This window comes from Gigantopelta aegis, chromosome 10 (genome assembly GCF_016097555.1).
Source record: "Gigantopelta aegis isolate Gae_Host chromosome 10, Gae_host_genome, whole genome shotgun sequence".
Taxonomy (NCBI): Eukaryota; Metazoa; Mollusca; class Gastropoda; order Neomphalida; family Peltospiridae; genus Gigantopelta; species Gigantopelta aegis.
The window spans coordinates 35,340,856-35,360,829 of NC_054708.1; the positions used below are offsets into that span (position 1 = coordinate 35,340,856).

General features: G+C 33.2%; 2 protein-coding genes across 4 annotated transcripts in view; one reads left to right on the forward strand and one right to left on the reverse strand.

Moving 5' to 3' along the window:
• LOC121384041 (zinc finger and BTB domain-containing protein 46-like) overlaps positions 1 to 8,009 on the forward strand; it is a 131,804-nt gene extending 123,795 nt beyond the window's left edge. The window contains exon 4 of the mRNA XM_041514213.1: positions 1,302 to 8,009. Coding sequence (XP_041370147.1) covers positions 1,302 to 1,724 — 423 coding nt within the window. The 3' untranslated portion in view covers positions 1,725 to 8,009. The remainder of the gene's footprint in view (positions 1 to 1,301) is intronic.
• Positions 8,010 to 8,167: 158 nt separating this feature from the next.
• LOC121384193 overlaps positions 8,168 to 19,974 on the reverse strand; it is a 41,297-nt gene continuing 29,490 nt past the window's right edge. The window contains exons 5-7 of one of the 3 annotated variants that reach the window (XM_041514467.1): positions 17,395 to 17,593; positions 14,135 to 14,284; positions 8,168 to 10,791 (exon numbers count right to left, since the gene is read on the reverse strand). In XM_041514467.1, the coding sequence (XP_041370401.1) occupies positions 14,151 to 14,284; positions 17,395 to 17,593 (333 nt within the window). In that variant the 3' untranslated portion in view covers positions 8,168 to 10,791; positions 14,135 to 14,150. Of the gene's footprint in view, positions 11,426 to 14,134; positions 14,285 to 17,394; positions 17,594 to 19,974 lie in introns of all 3 variants that reach the window. The other 2 variants (XM_041514466.1, XM_041514465.1) reach the window with 2 other exon arrangements.

Consider the following 19,974-nt stretch of genomic DNA (forward strand, 5'->3'; position numbering starts at 1 on the left):
ATCCCTTACTACTAATGGAACAAATGTAGTGGGTTTGCTCTCTATATGTCAAAATTACCATATGTTTAACATCCAATAGCCATTGATTAATAAATCAATGTACTCTAGTGGTGTCGTTAAACAAAACAAACTAGATCTTTAACTAATGCAAAACACAAAGACAAATCTAAATTTACTTACTTTACTGCTATCAGTAAATGCTGTCAGCTGCCTTGATACGAGTCCGATCACCATTATTATGTTGATGTTACACAAACATGGTTCTGTATTGAGTAGGTCATAATCCTTTTATACGGCTGTTCAAGTGACATATATAAGGCCTGTCTATTCGGGGCTTGTTTAATTTGGGTAAAAACATCTACACCGAAAAAAGTGGAACTGAAATTGCAGACCTAAAATTTAAGACTCCACTATTGTACCAGGGTCAGACTGCTTATAACTCCTGTTTCACATTCCCATCCATATAGACGGACAACCTGGGCTAAACCTATAGAGGTCACGGTAGCTGTTTCTTTACAGGGCGGGATGTAGTCCGGTGATAAATCGTCCGCTTGATATGCGGTAGGTCTGGGATCGATCCCTGTTGATGGGCCCATTAGGCCATTTCTCGTTTCAGCCAGTGTACCATGACTGGTATGTCAAAAGCCGGGGTATGTGCTGTCTGTGAGATGGTGCATATAAAAATCCTTTGCCACTAATGGAAAAATGTAGCGGATTTCCCCTCTAAGACTATATGTCAAAATCAGCAAATGATCGACATGCAATTTCCAATGATTAATACATCAATGTACACCAGTGGTATTAAACAAAACAATTTGCTTTTTTTACTGTTACATCTGCTTTTAACAACGTTAACGTTAACAATCTTGTAATAACGTTAACATCTAAAAATCTAAAAGATAAACTAAAAATCTAAAAGATAATTTAAGAAAAAAATAAAGGTGATAAAGGTGAATTAAACAGATGCACGTAGGTAAACAGTTGTTTTGTTTTCTATATGCCTTGTGCTGGGGTGTCGTTAAACATTCATTCATTCATTCATTCATTCATTCATTCATTCTTGTTTTGGAAACAGAGTACTGCTAATACATCATCAAGCAGTTTTAAAATTACATGACATCGTAGACCAGAGATCCTAACCCACAGTATTTGTTTATATGTTGTGTAGATGAAATGCAGATTTATTTCAGATAGACGAAGTCATAGAAAATTTAGAAAACTGAACTTTATTATTTATTCAAAATACTTAATAACAATATACTCAGCATTGTAGACTCAAATGTTTTAACATTTCTTTTCAGACCACCATATCTGATCAATATTCACAGTCGTCGGAAGCAACAACAACCCAGAACATCGATCCAGCAGTACCTGGTTCAGATACCAACAAAATGACGACACTTCCAGCAACTGTGTCCGAGTCATTGAGCACCTTATTTAACATGGTACGGAGAGCAAAGCCGTGTAAAGTACTGTCGTGCACACAGTGCGACTACCAAACCGACCACATCCACAACCTGAAACGTCACCAGCGGCGCCACACCGGAGACTACTTCTGGTGCCATCTCTGTACACGTCGGTTCTGTGACCGCTACGATTTGTCCCGCCATCTCAAAGATCACACAGGTCAACACAAGTGCAAGTATTGCCGCAAAAACTTCAAGTCACAGCTAGAGCTAAGAGTACATGTGTCAACCTCTCATTCAATCTACCAACAGTCTTAATTCACAGACATTATAATAATTAAAGTCACAGAAATAATCTGAAATTTACTGATTTGAAACCCCCTCCTTTTCTCCCCGTACCAGTATTGCGTTGAATTAATGACACAAAAATAATAGAAAAATTAAATTTTACAGCTTCCAACCTCCTATTAAGCATAATAATGAAGATTAACAAGACTGAATTCAGTATACAGCAAAATAAACACACACCCTGTAAAAATTATTTCACTCAGGACATTAATTTGATAACAACTGGTAACTTGTATATATGGATATATATATTTTGAATGACTTTTATAATTTTGTTTGGCCATTTTAAAAACATAATAAATTTGTACATACAAAATGATTTTAGACAAAAATTGATATTGAGATACTGGTACTACAAAACATTAAATATATGATAGCCAAAAATGCATTGGTTATAGAGATATTCATATTCTAAGCATTCTAAGCAAGAAAACTGTAATTTTAATGATGAAAAAAATTAATACATATTTGCCGACGTTTTAAAATGGCTACAAACTTGGGATAGATCCTTTAATTGTTCCTCTATTTTAAATGATGGAATTGATATGTAAGTATGTTAGGATTGGTGTTTGTTTTCACGTGTACATAAAGAAAACAAGTATTAATAAATATCTTTGACAGTGAAATGATAAATAGGTGCATGGTCCTTAGAATTAAAATCCTTCTTATATTTATATAATTTTAAGTAATTGTGTAATTGAAAGTTGATCGGTTGGTGTCAATGATCAATGATGAAACCAATCAATTACCAACACTAGTACTCGGGTTGAGTTGCAAGCAATTACTAATAATGTGACAGATCCCAGCTCTTGGATGTCAAACATATGGTCATTTCGACACAGTCATAGAGATGAAACCCGCTACATATTTCCATTAGTAGCAAGGGATCTTTTCTATGCACCATCCCACAGACATGATAGCACATACCATGGCCTTTGATATACCAGTCTGTTTTCTTTGTTCATTAGTCCCAACAGTTTTCCAGTTAACAGTAGTGGGGGGGGGGGGGGGGGGGAGAGAAAGCACCCCCCCTCCTAAAAAAGTTTATAAAAACACCACCATTTAGCTGCCTATAACTTGCAATACTTTTAGGGGATGTTATTTTGGCATCACTTACCATCTGGTATGGCAAATAATTATATTTAGGATACAATTTGTAAAAAAATAAACAACAAAATCATTTGTTTTCTTAATAAAACTATATTCATCCATTTATTTGTCACATACATTTATCCTTACATACTACAACAAAACATAAACTGAACCTAAAGACAGAGATCGTTCAGCAACATATATCCAGTCAACAAAATGAGCCAAGTTGCACCATGTTCTAAACACATGTACTTACTCAATGCTACAAAAGAATGGAAAAATATCTTTCATTCGACATCCCAGCACACTTTTAAGTATGGCTTTTAGGTGTCTAACATATGGTCACTGTATCTGATGTTTTGCTCAGCTGATAGCTCTGGCATATAATTGATTTTGTAAGACTTTTTTTCACCTTATGTGAAACACATATCTGTTTGAGATTTTTGGCCACATGTGTCAAAACCTTGTCATGTGCTGGCAACATGAGCTGTCAGCCAAGTTCAGTTCACTAATTGAATGAACAATGAAAACAAAATTTACATCAGTGACCTAACTCTTTGTGTGTGGTAAAATTGCTATAAGCTAACAGTAACAGCTGAGCAAACAGTGTAAGTAATGTTTGTTTTTTCAACTAGTTCATGTTTTGTGAGCGACATTGGTATGACTGCCTAAAACCTCCCTAATTAGCTACCTGTAATTCTGAATGGGAGCTAGAAGTGGGATATGAACTACGTGTAATTCTGAATGGGAGCTAGAAGTGGGATATGAACTACGTGTAATTCTGAATGGGAGCTAGAAGTGGGATATGAACTACGTGTAATTCTGAATGGGAGCTAGAAGTGGGATATGAACTACCTGTAATTCTGAATGGGAGCTAGAAGTGGGATATGAACTACCTGTAATTCTGAATGGGAGCTAGAAGTGTGATATGAACTACGTGTAATTCTGAATGGGACCTAGAAGTGGGATATGAACTACCTGTAACTCTGAATGGGACCTAGAAGTGGGATATGAACTACCTGTAATTCTGAATGGGAGCTAGAAGTGGGATATGAACCTAATAACAACCATCAAGCCTACAGATTACCAAGGCTATCTTAGAGCTACGATACTATAAAACCATCTTAGACACTCGCCATAGTCTACAATAGTTTTACAATATCGGAGCGCTAAGATAGCTTCGAAAATATGGGTTCAGGTCGATTGATAATTGTCATGTACCTAAAAGCTATCAATAAAACAATGTGCTGTGGCATCATTAAACAGACATTCTGAAGACCAAGGACTAAAAAACTTAGTTACTTTAGGTCATGCTGTTTGTCCCTGTTCCTTCACTGAAGTAGATTGTTTTGGTGGGTTTATAGTAGTCTGACCCTAAAGTGGCTAGGCCACTGCTACAACCTTATTTCTAGTGTACAACACTTCCCAGACTGCTAAATCATTGGAAGTGGAATTTAAACAGATTTAGCTAGATTATTTCAAGTACAAGTCCAAGTGATGAACAGTTTACTAATGGTATCCAGGAATTGAATTTGGGGATTGTTTTTTTTAAAGATTCCACCAGAATCATAAACATGATTTAATATAAATATTTTGGAATTCTGTCTCAAAATCTTATGCCTCTGAACCAAATTCTGTAATTCATGGAAGCATGGGAACTGTGCTAAATTCGCAGCCTGGTATAAACCGAATGAATTTCCATGGACGTGTTATGCATAATGGTAAAAAAGCTCCAACAATTGTCACTGTACATAAAAACTTTATGCTTAGACTAAGTTCAGTCTGATGTCAACCTACTATCTTAGTACTGTTTACCTATCATCAAATAAAAAATAAATCCAGACTTAATATTTAGGACATGAAAGCCATGTCTCCTATAGCACTTGGTAGCTATAGGACACATAAGTGGACTTGTGGTTTGATGATAAACATGGCACAGTTATCTACCTAGAGAACAGAACTGGGTTCTCGAGCCTCCATAGCACTGTGAACTTTTCTTTCAAAACATATCATCATTGTTTACATTAATACTATGTAATAAAACCTACACATGCAGTTGATGCATAGAAATAAAACAATAAAGGTAAGTAACAAGTTTAAAAAATACTCATCCCAAATGAATGTTAGGATCAGACTTTCTCTAATGACACACAAATGAAATGGCACATTTATAACAAGCAAGTGAACATATTAAAATACTGACTAAAATATTTAAAAACATCTCTAATATTTATATATCAAAAACATAAATATCAAGTAGTACAATGAAGGAATGAATATATTTACATTCACAAAACTGCAATATTACTTTGGATACGAAATTTATTCTGTAAAAAACAGCTCTGTGATATAAAATGTTAAAATGTATTCTTCAATCTAAAGTTTTATAAGCCTGGGACATAACTAATTTCTCAACCAGGATGAAACTGTTTTGTTTTTCTACATGATAACCCAGTTTGATTGTTCAATGGATAAACCTGAACATACATAGAACAATTAAAATATGCATTTATCGTTATGCTCATTTTCTTTTGATGTGATAACATTTGCTAAAATATCTCTCCTTTAAGAGATTATTTACAGAATGCATATAGAATTTCGAAGGCAAAATTCAAGCATCTCTCATTGCAAAATTGCAGTTTCTCAAGGGCCTTTGTATCCACTTATTACATTTAATCTAACAAACATAAAATAAATAATATATAACTTATAAGTATGCAAGTACTACTACTGTACTACTGGTCTTAACTTCCATTCTGTCGGTGGGCCCATTGGGTTATTACTCGTTTCAGCCAGCGCACCATCACTAGTATATCAAAGGCTGTGGTATGTGCTATCTGGTCTGTGGGATGGTGCATATAAAAGATCCTCTGTTACTAATGGAAAAATGTTGCAGGTTTCCTGTCTATGACTATGTCAAAATATAAAATGTTTGATTTATGCTGATTAATAAATAAATGTACTCTGACAATATCCAATTTTGTGGTTAATAGCAGCACCTAGTAGAAACAGTTAACAATACTAAATTTATTAAGCAATATATTTAAGATAATAACATTTTAATTACAACCGAGGGAAAAAAAGAAAAGAAATGTAACTTGCATGAGTCATGTGCATCCCTCAGTATTTTAAAAGGTTGTTCTTAAAAGATTTCACAGAAAGAAAAAAAAATCCTCTTGAAGACAAGAAAAATTAATGTTGCGATCACAAAGCATACATGTAGGTACCTGGTACTCTAAAGTTTATACATGCAGACAATAACAAGACAATGCGACAGATGGATTGTTCCACCTTAACAAATTTTTCCTTTTCATTCAGTTTACATAAACATGTCAATAAATGACAATTCAAAAGATTATATGCTTTTGTGCTGTAAAAATCCACGATAAATGCCCTGTACATTTACTGGAAAAATTAATCTAGTAAAATGGATATCAGCAACCTACTTCAATTGCCAAATTTAAAATACCATAAAATAGGTACATTTTATACTACAAATCGTCTGAACATAAATTATAACAATGTAGTATATATTCTCAGACAGGTAACTGATACGCCATTACAAATCAAAACTTTGAAAGACAGGAAACATAGCCACACTATGTGACAAGCATAACAGTCTAAGACAACATGTTTAATAAAACACATACACAGACAGAAATGTATTTGATACATAAACAAAAAACATCTAACAAGCATTCAATAGAAGTAAAAACACATAACTATTGTATAATTGAACATTATAAATTATATAAATCATAAATATGATGTACCCTGTACATGGATGTTCAATTCAAGAGCTGAATTTATGGAAGTCACAGGATTTCAAATTTTATGGGAACACTTTTCGGCTCTGTGTCCTGTAATCATCAGCAAACATGGCAAACTGTAGGGGCCTTTCAGCAATTATGTAATGCAAAATCTGCCCTTTTTTAATACCCCTTCCTCACTGCAATTTTAAGGGCACTCTCCTCTCTAAAATTATGTAACTCATCAAAAGCACCCCTCCCAATTTGCCTGCATAATGATATAATAATTTACAAATATTATTGTATACTGTTTGTATATACTGATATGTGTTTCATTTGGTAATAAATCTAGATAGAAAATGATCTGTTATAGAACAAAATAGCAATATCTGGTTGCATTTCACTTTATAAATACAAAATGAGACAATTTTTCCCAAAATGTTATGTAACTCTTGACAAACAACCCCTCTTCCTTGCATGGTATCCTCTCCCCTCAGAGTATTACATAGTTGTTGAATGGCCCCAAACCCTACTGAAACACTAGTGTGGAATCCGGTGACTTGTGAAATGTGATCATCACCAAGTTATATTAACTGTACGTAAGTTTTAAATATGGGCAAAATAAGACATGTATTGTAAGTTACTAAATACACACATCTCTTTAGTAGTGCTACACCGGATTATGGGATTGTTATAAATTCAGCATCTAATGTTATAAATTTAGCATCTAATGTTTAAGCTATGAACAATTTAACGATGAATTAAAGCATGTATTTTTAACAAGTTCTACATTTCTGATGTGTACAACATATTACATTAGAAACCAAACAGCACTGTTATTGCTGACTGTGCATCTGAACACTATAAAGCATAATAGTCATGAATTACAACCATTCATATATATATATATATTAGGAAAAACCTTGATAACTGCATTATTATTTAGTTCTTCTTTGTCATAATGATAACTTGACATACAGCAATTTATTACACAAGTGGTCACTTGTAATAGGTAAAATATGCTGCTGGAAAGAAATAAGTGAACATATAAATAACAACAGCAAAAAGTGTCAGCCACAGAATCAGGAACTTACCCATGATACTGGCCTTCAATCAGACAGCAATGACATTCAATCCCACATTTTACATCTCTCTAGTTTATACACATCCCTACTCTATTATTGAATTTGGTCTCAAATACCATGTGTTTCTTTGTTTCTTTCATAGTTTCTGCATTAGTGTAACATACAATACTACTGGATGATTTGATGATTACAAACAAAGGACCTTGTTGCTACAGGGCTTCTAGAATATTTATAAAATCCACTAGCCATGGGATCAGTGATTTAAAACATTTACTAACCTCAATTAAAAATTCACTAGCCCTACTTTACTTTAACTTAAGTTAATACAATAATGCAAAATAATAGTAATAATCAGATATGTCACCTAAAGAGGGAGATAGAGCTTAAAAACACAAACATTGAGGGGTTGGTGTAGGGACAGGATATTCATATTTACAAAATTGATTTACTGCAACTTTTGACTTTTGTTTTCACTAACCGTCGGGCATGGCAATAGTAGTTATTTACTAGCCCAACATTGAATATCACTAGCCATGGGAGTGGAGCTACCATAATCTAGAAGCCCTGTGCTACTAAATATGACATCTTAATTTAAAATCATTAAATTTCTGTTATCTCAATGAATGTAAACATTACTTTGCTATGGAATGTCACATCTGATTACGTTGCTTTATATCGGTACTTTGTACTATCAAGTGTTACTGTTCAAGACAAAAAAAAAAGAAAACAAAAGGAAAAATACAAAAAAGATCATCTTTTTTGATGATATTAACAAATATGCTTCAAATTTACCCAGTAATTACAAGGATTGTCTGTTATTTTTTAGATTCATCTTAGTATGAATAAAAAGAAAAAAGCATGGCAAACTTTTGTGTGAACAGCTTCGCTGATTATGCATGACATTTTTTTTTCTATACCCCAATCAATCTAAAAGAAATAACAGACAATCCTCAATGACATCACCATTTAGAGAGTTTGCATTTGTGGCTATCTGTTTTCAATGTTACATTTGTAATAAAATGTTATTTTAATGCAATTCATTACAGATTTTTTAACAATACACAGAGGTATTGTTTTTGAAAACTATCTGTTACGATAAATCAAATACAAAGTTATAGCAATACTCAGAACAGTATATGAAGTGGTTTATATTGTTTAAAACTAGGCACATTTTCATGTGTGGTATGTATATAAAAAATAACAGACTTTTAGGAAAAACAAATATCTGATATGACCAACTTGGGGCCAGTTATTATCAAATTTATATCCCTCATAAAATTATTTTCATTCACTGATTATTTCACTTGGAACAAAAATCTGACAACTCATTTATTATCCTCTATCTATTAAACTATGTAATACCATGCAAAGTGGCTCTAAATAAAGAATACAATATCAGTGAACTGTTATTAAAGTCAAAATCAAACTTATACTCAACAGTTTTTTGCTTAATTACACATGATTCACGAAAATATATGAAATAAAAACTGTATGAGCATTATGATGGCCCATTACTGTATCCAAACAATAGACAATAAACACCAACAAGTTGCCTTTTATAGAAGACAAAATTAAAATACACAGAAACTTGGCATCATCACACCTGGCAGGTATAATAACGAGGTGTAATAATTACTTTCTTGCTATAGCATCTTTTAAATTTTCTCTGTTTGTACGGCAGTTTCTCAGAAAAACTAAAATGTTTCATATATAAAAGACAACCTCTTGATTTGAACTGAGCAAAACAACTTTAAAACAAGTCCTATAACATTCAACAGACATGAACATTATTAAATTCCATGTTATAAATTTTAATTTAAATTTATCCATACTAATAATAATTTCAAACTCCATGAGCAAACAACATTTTTCACCAAAAATACATGTATTCATGAATCTTATATAATAAGCAAAAAACGGTTGAGTATAATTTTGAAAAACACATTAGTTACTAGTGGTGACAGTACAAAAATGCTATATTATTATTGACCTACTAAGATGTGATATCATTATACAGTTAAACAAGAACATTAATCAAAACATGCTATGTTTCTTAAAAATAAAATATTTGAAAATATGTTGCATTTGTTTTTATTAAACATATTTCAGTTTAAAATTACTGTGAATGTTACTTTGGCCATTTCAGTATCATGGTAGTTTTTTGTTTGATTTTTTTTTCAGTATGTGTTACAAGTGTTCCATAGGACGTAATTTACATAAAAATCAAGACTACTTTATCAATTACATAAGACGTCTCAGCTACAGGCATATCAGCGTTATCTCATAGGAGAAAAATGACAAATTATTCACCCAAACCAGTATGATGGATGAAGCTTCACTACAGGTTTTTCCCAATTTCCATTATCAAAAAATTATTAAAATTATCAATTCAACCATTTTAAAAACAATTAACATACTTTATTTCAACAACTGATACATGTATTTTGTTGGAAAATAGCTGGGCATTTGCAGTTTTAGGTTTATAGATAAATTGGCAAAATTTTCTTCTCATCTAGAGAAATAATTATCAACATATCCTGTAAATAACTATCAACATATTTTGGGGTAGCTGGGGAGTAGAGGAAAAGGGAGCATGAGTGATGCTCCCCTCAAATCCACTACCTCGTACACCTACCTGTGTACATATATACAGTAATCTCAGATGATGAAGTATGAAACTGCACATCATTGTTGAGATTATTGACTCGACTGTAAAAGGAAGTCTACCATATTTAACTGAAAACATGTAAAATCCTTCATTTATCTCCATACATCTGGATACTCCAGTAAAACAGTTTTTGACCTTTCATACTCATATTCCTAACATCCAGTTTTAAGCTATTAATATTGATTAGTCTAAATATCATTCAGTATTATTCAACATTCACCAAATGATAACATTCATCTTTGTTTTTGTTCCAACATCTGTATACAACATTCACATTTGGACATTTCCGAAGTATTTCCTTCAATCATAGGTATTGAACTTTGACCTCGAGATCTGGGCCAGAGCTTTCTTTTTTACTCGACATTCTGCAGATGTGATCTTACTCCTGATTGCTTTTTTGATGGAAGAAATATCCGAGTCTGGAAACGTACACACAGTGAATTCTGGAAGAGAGAAAGGACACAACATTTTCTCTAAGAAGACAAATCCGGATCCTCACAGGCAATACAAAAAACATCATCATCTAAAGGCAATTTTGTTCTTCAGTTACATGTGCACAACTGGAGTTTTAATCATCTAGCGTCTGAGAATACAGACACTGGTCCTTTCCTTCGTCTAGCTCGACTCTCCGCACAAGAAATCTTATTCCTAAAAGACTTCTTTAGAAGAACCACATCAGTACTAGGGAAGTTTTGCTTAGTGAAGTCTGCAAAAAGAAACATAGCAGTGATATAATGGAATTCTTGCAGATGATGCTATGAGTATGTCTAAGACTGACCCTTCCAGAAATATGCCAAAATGAAGCTGACGACATTAACATCTGCACTGAAATAACATGCAGACTATATATATATTTCAAACTTTTTCCCCCGTCATTTCAAACAAAAGTAGATCACAGCATGCTGGAAACCAAAACAAAGTTTGGTACAAAAAGGCTACGTGAATATCATGTGTCCATTTTAAAGCAATGTAGAGTCAACTTCCGCTTTGCGCGAGACTCCGCACAAGTGATTTTCTTTCGAATTGACTGCTTTATGACAGCCAGTTTGGCACCAGGAAAAGTAGCTGTGACGAATTCTGCAAGAGAAAATAATACCAATGTGGTTCTTTTCAAAAGAAATCTTGTGCGAGAGTGTGTGTATGACATCAAGGCATCAGATAGGCACATCATTCTATACAAGTCATAGGGAAAGATGCGAGATATTATAACACCTAATACATTTGTGAGAAAATGTGTGTAGCTAAAAGGATGAGGCAAGATGTTTTTAAGACAAGGATATTGTACAGTCTTCGCCAGGACAGGCGAGTGATCACTCACGCTCTCCCTCCACACTCACCTGGAAAGTTTAACAAGACCAGCAAATTGATTGCCATCCAATACAAACTTTAATACATTTTATTTGAAAATTCATTGATTGCTCGCCTAGCACAATTCCATGAGAGTGATCTTCACTTTGCCCTCATTTAGCTCATGGTGAAGACTGTGTTGAAGATAAAATTGCTTGTGACGACAGGTGTGGATAAGAAAAGGTATGAGGAGGAAAACTATTAAACATGATACTTGTAGATATGGCATGGAAGAAATAGGTATTCAAATAATAATGATATGTGTATGTAATAAAATTCCAGATTTTGTTTTCTTCAGAACAATAAACATCTGAACTGGAAGTAAGGAACATTAATTAGGGAAGTTCAATGAAGCTTGTAACAATTTTTTGTAAGTATTTCTGACTCTCATTCAGGGTAAACACATGAAACAGTTAAATCAGTTGAGATATGGCTAATTCCACATTACAAATAGCGGTCAGATAAAATAATTAGTGAACTGAAATGAATTTCACCATTGGATCTGAAAGAAACACAAAAATTGTTACTTTAATTTTTATCTCAACATTGTGCATTTAATAAATCATAAAAAATGTGAAGAAAACCCCCCAGCAATGCTTTGGTAAAAGGAGTGCAGAATCTATGAATTTCCTTCTTTTACAATGAACATTTAATATTTATAATATACATCCTCTTAGAGTATAAATATGTATTTTGTAATAAAATGGGGTTTTTGTTTTGTTTTTTAGATTTGTTATCTTTTATAGTACTCTTAAAAACAGTATTAATTGCATCAAAAATAAATTGTGAAAATAAATAAAATTGCCAATAAATTCTGTTTGTAATGAAATAAGATTGGTAGACTACGTGTGCATTTAAACTTAAAATCTATGTGACTGTCATTTTACAAAAAAAAGAAAAGATAAGTAATAATTTAAAATATGCATATCTGAGAAAGAACCTTTAAATAACACTACACACAGGAACTATCCTTGAACTAACCACACCCAAACTCAAACAGTCTGCCCAGGTTTGATCCCATGACCCTAGCACCTCAGACTGTACAAACTAAGCTAAATGCCACAACTCATAGCCACATCCCATTACTTTCAAACTGAGTAGTTTGTTTATGTAAATAAGTGTCCTACTATTATAATTAATTCAGATGTTCATTAATAGAATGTTTTGAGGTTTAGTTTTAATGAATTTCACCTTGTAACCCACAAAGCAATGCTGAGCATCCATGTTGGTACAGGTTTTGAGTCGAACAATATAATACATGTTTTTCAGAATAAAAACCATTAAAGTCAGTTTTTTATTTTAGTAATGGTGAACTTGACCTAGCAAGTGACATGCATATACAAAGCAATTATATTACAATAGTACCTATGGCTATGTATACATACAACTATTCAATAATAAATACATTTTTGAACACTAAAAACTAGAGTGTGTCACTTTAAAACACTATCAGACCCATTTTTAATAAATGAAATCGGACATTACTTAAATTATATCGTTTAGATTATCCATTTCCATACATCCAAAGTGTTTCTGGTCATCCTGATGTTTTTAATATTACAAATACATTGTTCATATTTTAACAATACACATACCTCCGACAAGAAACTGTTATGGAGAAAAGCTCTGGTGTATGTTTTGAGGGCATTCCTCCATTTCATCATCACAGACTCGGAAGTAATTAGGGTCTGTGACTTTTAAGTTATACAAAAAGTGTTCAAAATGTGTACACTGAATTGTTATTTACAAGATTAAAAAAAAAATGTATTCAAGCCTCATAGGGTTATGACCACAATTCATGTCGATTTTGAACATTTTTGTTAACACTAAAATAATAAAAAATAAACTAATAAAATAAAAACCCTCCAAAGATACTAATGTTTAACACTCGGTTCCTAAAATATGACAAATTAATGTTAATATAAGACAATAATGGTACCGCGTCTACTTCTCTTAACCTAATCAAGTTCATTTAGCACCTCTCAGTTTTTGCATATTATATGTCACTGAATGCTTAACTGATTTTCTTTGAAAAAGGCAACTTGTTCATTTCACAAACAAATAATGTAGAATTAACATATTTGTAATTACTGGTTAAAACTTCCATTTATTCCATACCGGTATCTAAAGTAATAACTCAGTTATAAATAACTTAAGAAAAGAACATATATTTGTAATTACTCTTTCAATATGTTTTAATTCTAACTTTAAAATAATAAAAAACACAAACAAAAAAACATAAATATACCGGTTTATATATATATATATATATATTATGAATTTTTTGTTTAATGTATTTGTAAATACTGTATTCAGTGTATATCAGTTTATTCCAAACCCAAAGCAAATCCTAAATTTCAACTATCCAAGAAAAGACAAAATGCACATTCAAGTATGATTGGACAGTTCAAAGAAGGAAATCCATGTATTCTGACTCACTGTAGTGAATGACATGTTAAGTAGACGAGGTTCGGGAAATCGCCATTATTGCTTTCTTCTTCACCCGACTCTCAGCAGCGGTGATTTTGTTTCGTATTGCTCGCTTTAACATGACCGAGTCAGCTCCTGGGTACGTGCGAATGGTAAACTCTGTAAGAAACATAGAGTTAGTCACACACTGGAACCGCAGTTATTACTCAAACTGGCATTTGGGCCACTTCTCCAGTTTCCTTCAAATTATACATATTGTGAGAAAATGCCTCAGGTTCTGAATTCTACCTAGAAAAGGCATAAGTGGCCATTCAACAATTACTTAATGCTCTGGAGGAGGGGGTATCAAGGGATATTACAAAATGTTATAGGGGAGGGATGGGGTATTTGTCAAGAGCTACATAGCATTTTAAAAAATTGTCTGTTTTTTAATGATGCAAAATAGAGCCAATCATTGCTATTAGTTTCTTAACAATTTTTGTTTTGTTTACCTAGCTTTTATTTACCAAACGAAATATGAACACAAACAGAAAATCCAATAATATTATTCAAATTAGTCAAAGTATGTCATAATGACATGTAATGTGCCAGGGGTGGTGATGAATGTGATATCATTTTAGATCGGGGAGTGTTGCAAAATGTTAAAAGAAATGGCAAATTTTGCATTACATAATTGTTGAATGGTCTCCATGCTGAATTGTGAAATTCATTACTTTATTATGTGGAGACAGTAAAATAAATTGTGGTTAGCAGCAAAATCAGCAGCGACAATGCTAGTTGGAACTTTTAAAAGTTCTGCTTGGGACCAACCAGTAGTAATCAACACGGACAAAACCTTGCAATTTGGTTGCTTGTGAGAAAAAGGTCCATTCAATGTTTGTTTATTTCATGTTACATGTATTACAGAAGTCATGTAACTGTAAAACACCAAAAAAGTAAATTAGTGTACACACATGTACATATTCAATGTTAACAAAAAACAAATAATTGTTGGTTAAATTATTTTCGTTACCACATTGTTAACAGAAATCATAAAAAAACCGTATACTAGTAACCAGAAAGAAAGAAATGTTTTATTTAATGACGCGCTCAACACATTTTATTTATGTTATATGGCATCAGACATATGGTTCAGGACCACACAGATATTGAGAGAGGAAACACGCTATCACCACTTCATGGGCTACTCTTTTCGATTAGCAGCAAGGGATCTTTTATATGCACCATTCCACAGACAGGGAGTACATATCACAGCCTTTGATATACCAGTCGTGGTGTACTGGCTGGAACGAGAAATAGCCCAGTGGGCCCACCGACGGGGATCGATCCCAGACCAACCGTGCGTCGAGTGAGCACTTTACCACTGGGCTACGTCCCGCCCCTAGAATGTAACCATGTCACCATTATCAACTTCCGGGGACAAAAAGCATGTCATTTTTTGCCGTCTGCCATTTTGCTTCTTTATGGAATACTCTTCAGTGGAGTGGAAGCCTCTGAAGAATGTGACTTAATTAATATGTCATGATGAATGCCTAAAACATAACACATAACATGACGTTGTTAGATTATGTCACATCCTTGCACCCCTCTTGGATAGTATTCCATAAAAAATCAAAATGGCAGCCTACATTTTTTTTGTTTTAGGAGATTTCAGCGAAGTCAGCATAGATGATACGGTTATCTTCTAGAATGTGGAATCAGTGTGCTTGCAATAGTTTTTTGTACAATTTCTGTCTGGACAAAATATTGGTTCAGACAAATATTTATTGAATATGATGCTCATCTCAGAAACAGCCTTAGAAATATGTAACAGTACAAACTCATCATTTGTTTCTGTTGACATCACTGTTGGTTGGGCATTCTGATCAGGAATTCAGAATGATCATAAAAATTTGCATTTTGATCAGAATGTTACTTTTTCTACAAGTGTTTTGCAATATGATGTCATACATATTTTAAAATATGACATCATACAATGTAGCTTGTCTCAGAATAAACTGTCACACCAAGTGAACAACACAAACATAATTATAACAAATATTGTCATCATCGTCATCAATTGCATATTTGTAGGATATTTTACAAATGTTTTAATGGGATTCAGTTATTCACAAACAGATAACATTCTCTTCTTTTTCATTCCAGATACTAGAAATGTTGGAAGAATCATAAAATACAGGTAAAATGGCTGAAGAGAAAAAAAGAGAGCTTGACACAATGCATCAAGATGACATTTTATCTAAGAATTATTGAAGTTACAGGTTAACTTTATAATAAGATTATGAACTATGAGCTGTATTTATCTATTTACTGTATACTCTGTATTCCTAATACTGGTAATGAACAAAAAGTGTTATATCTACAAAATATGCTAATATTTTCAAACTTTATTCGAAAACAAGCATGCCTTGTATGTGACATCATTTAATGTTTTCAGTGTATATGCTGTAGACAAATCAAACAAATTACGTAACTAATGAAGAGGAAATTATACAAACTACAACACTATTCAAGAGTGTTAACTCTTGGTCCTTTTCCTTTTTAGCCAAAAAGCAATTTTAATGCAGGATTTTCAATACTTTTTTTTATAAAATTGAAATATCATTTATTTGAAATGAAAATGGATGTAATGTCATCTCCTGATATTTGACTACAACTTGGCAAGGCATGTGTTAGTGTGACTTTAACTTTACTTTATCATAAAGTTAACCTTTCAGAAAACCACTGTGTACACGCTGTGGCTGTTGCAACCTGTACGGAGTTCTTGTAGTTTTATCTTGCTGAATTCTATGGAAACTATTAAACATGCAAAAACAGAACAAAATGTGTAAATAAATTACAACACATACTACTAGAAAGTGTGAACATTTTAACTGTTCCAAAAAGTTACAACACTGTAGTGTTATTAATTTTGGATAACCAGTTGTTGAAACTATCAAATACATTAATATACATAAGTAAACAGTTGTAAAGTTGTTTTTGAACCACCCAGGAATAAAATATATAGTACATGTATGCTAGCACCGGTCAGAGAAATCAAGTGTATCATACAGTATGAACATAAACACGTGCACACTTTTGAGTGGTACTTCAGAAAAAATTTTTAGCATTAAAATTCTGAAACTTTCCAATCTGCATCCAATACCAATTAGCTTTAATGCTAAATTCCTGCTGGCTGTTTACATGACATCTGTCATAAAAATACTCATCACTTGAATTAATTTTGAGAAGTTAAAGATTTGTGAAATAAGTAGGTGTTTTGAACTTACCTAAGATACTGTTAATGATCTGGGGATCTAGCAGTTTTTTATTGTTGACACCGGTGAGATTTGACCCCAACAGTTCATTGGTGGTGTAGAAACAGTTGAGAAGGTAATTAGCGCAGGCAGTAGGAGAGAGTTTGTTACGTGCACGGGTGATCTGTAGTGGGTAGACATACACTCCGCGACACTGGGCCAGTTCAAGCATCTGAAAACAAACATGAAATGGTTTTTTAGTAAGCAGCAATACAAATACTACACCCTCAAAAAGTAAAAAACTAAATCTAAAATCGGACACATTTTATTGCAAAAAAAAAAAAAATATAGAATACCCCAGCATATTTTAAATGATAACATATGGTTATTTCAACACTTTGTCATCCTACTGAAAAAGAAAAAAAACCCACCCCTCCAAACACATCACTTACCATAGCCTTTGATGTATCAGTCATGTAGCACTTGACCATCACACTTGAAGTGCCCTACGACTGAGCTAAATCCACCCCCTTTAACTGCACACATATAACAACTAAATGATCAGAGGTGAAAATTACTAGAAATCCATAAAACTCTATGGAGATCCTGGGAAGTTTTCATCAAAGAATGGTAACAGGAAAGTTTTCAGGATGTGCTAACATTGGGAATTTCATCTCTGTATATGAATCACTGAATGGAAGACATTTAAATGGACAAACAATATTCTGGATGTCCTTAGGATTGCAGAGCTGTAATAGTTTTATTTTATTGCTAAGACAAAATGAATTCGACTACAAATACAAAAAAAATGTGTCACTATTTGTTCTTTAATTCCAACTTAAACCCTGGAAATTCTACTACACACTTCTCTCATTTTTCTAATTACTAAATACCAAGTTGAATAATTTCACCCAAGTCTTTATTTAACAACTGAACATGATAATTTTTGACATTCATGGATGTATGAACCACAGAACCACTTTACACAATATATGAAACGTTAAAGCTTGTTTTGTTTAAAGACACTACTAGAGCACATTGATTTATTCATCATCAGCTATTGGATGTCAGACATTTGGTAATTTTGACATGTAGTCTTAGAGAGGAAAACAATTCCATTTTTTCTTTAGGAGCAAGGGATTTTTACATGCACCATCCCACAGACAGGACAGTACATACCACAACCTTTTATATACCTGTCATGATGCACTGGTTGGAATGAGAAATAGTCCAATGGACCCAAAAACATGGATCAATCCAGACCAACTGTGCATCAGGCAAGCCCTACACCACTGGGTTAAGTCTTACCCATAATGTATGAATGGCACAGCACATTAACACACAGCCGCTCATACATTAGTGTTTAAAGCAGTTCTGTGGTTTATACTTTCATGAATGTAAAAATTATCATGGTCAATTTTTATATTTCCAAGTGTCTAACTATTTTATCAATATAAAATACTATAAAATATAGAGCTGGGCAGTATACCATATATATACCGTTCAGTATCGGTATCATGTCAATACCGATTTATCATACTGAGCAAATTTCCAAAATACAGAAATTTGGGTATTGAAAAATGTTAACCGTCATTTAGTAAAGCAGTAATAATATATCTGACGAATGCAAAATAGCTGAAAAGAAGAGAGAAATGAGGGCCTTGCGTATGGAATTTAATTTTTAGATGAAATTAGTGGGTGAACTTTAACTTGGGCATGCATTTAAATCAGAGTATACCAAAAATATTGCTTGATACTGTACCGATACCGAGGTAAATCACCCCCAAAATACTGATACTAATACCGGATCTATACATTTGTTTTTTAGACACACATGTTAACACTGTCGTCCATGGGATTATATTTGGAGTAGTCCAACCACACACTGCTCCAATATATAGACAGTCCTGGAGATGTAGCATGGAAACCATATAAACATTATCAGTTTGATCTGGGGCTAATGAAAACAAACAATAAGAAACCCACACAAAACTTACAGGCTTTTATGCTCAGTCCCACAAAGGACACTACATACTACATGTTGCAGCACACATGTAGCTGTTATGGGGTGTTCTCATTATGTGATTAGTCTTGTCGCATGCAATCAAATCGTACTGTGAGAACACCTAAATCGGAACGACATTGGTCATAAGACCAAGTTGTGTTGGAGTTGTACGGTGATTAGCACACATCCTATTTCTCATGACAAATCATAAGCTAATAAATCACACCATTCAGTTTTGTTACCTTGCAGGGTTTTTCTTTTCTTGGTTTATAAAATTAACATGTCAAAACTCATAAAGCCTATTATTGTCCAGATGTGGTCAATAATTGTTTTCCTACATATTACCATCAGTAAATTGTCTATGTTCATGTTTTCTTTATTTCAGTAAACATTTGTGTGACTTATATTTCCCACAAAATATTTTTAAAAGGACTAGCTTTTTTTAATGTCATGAAATCTCATGATGTATTGTCTTCCCACACACGATTCAAGTCGCCACGACAAATTGCATGCGTCTAGTCGGTGCAACAAATTGCATATGAGAACACTGCTTTAGGGTTCATGTTAATCCACTGAATGAAAAAAAAGACTGCTTCTGCCACATACTC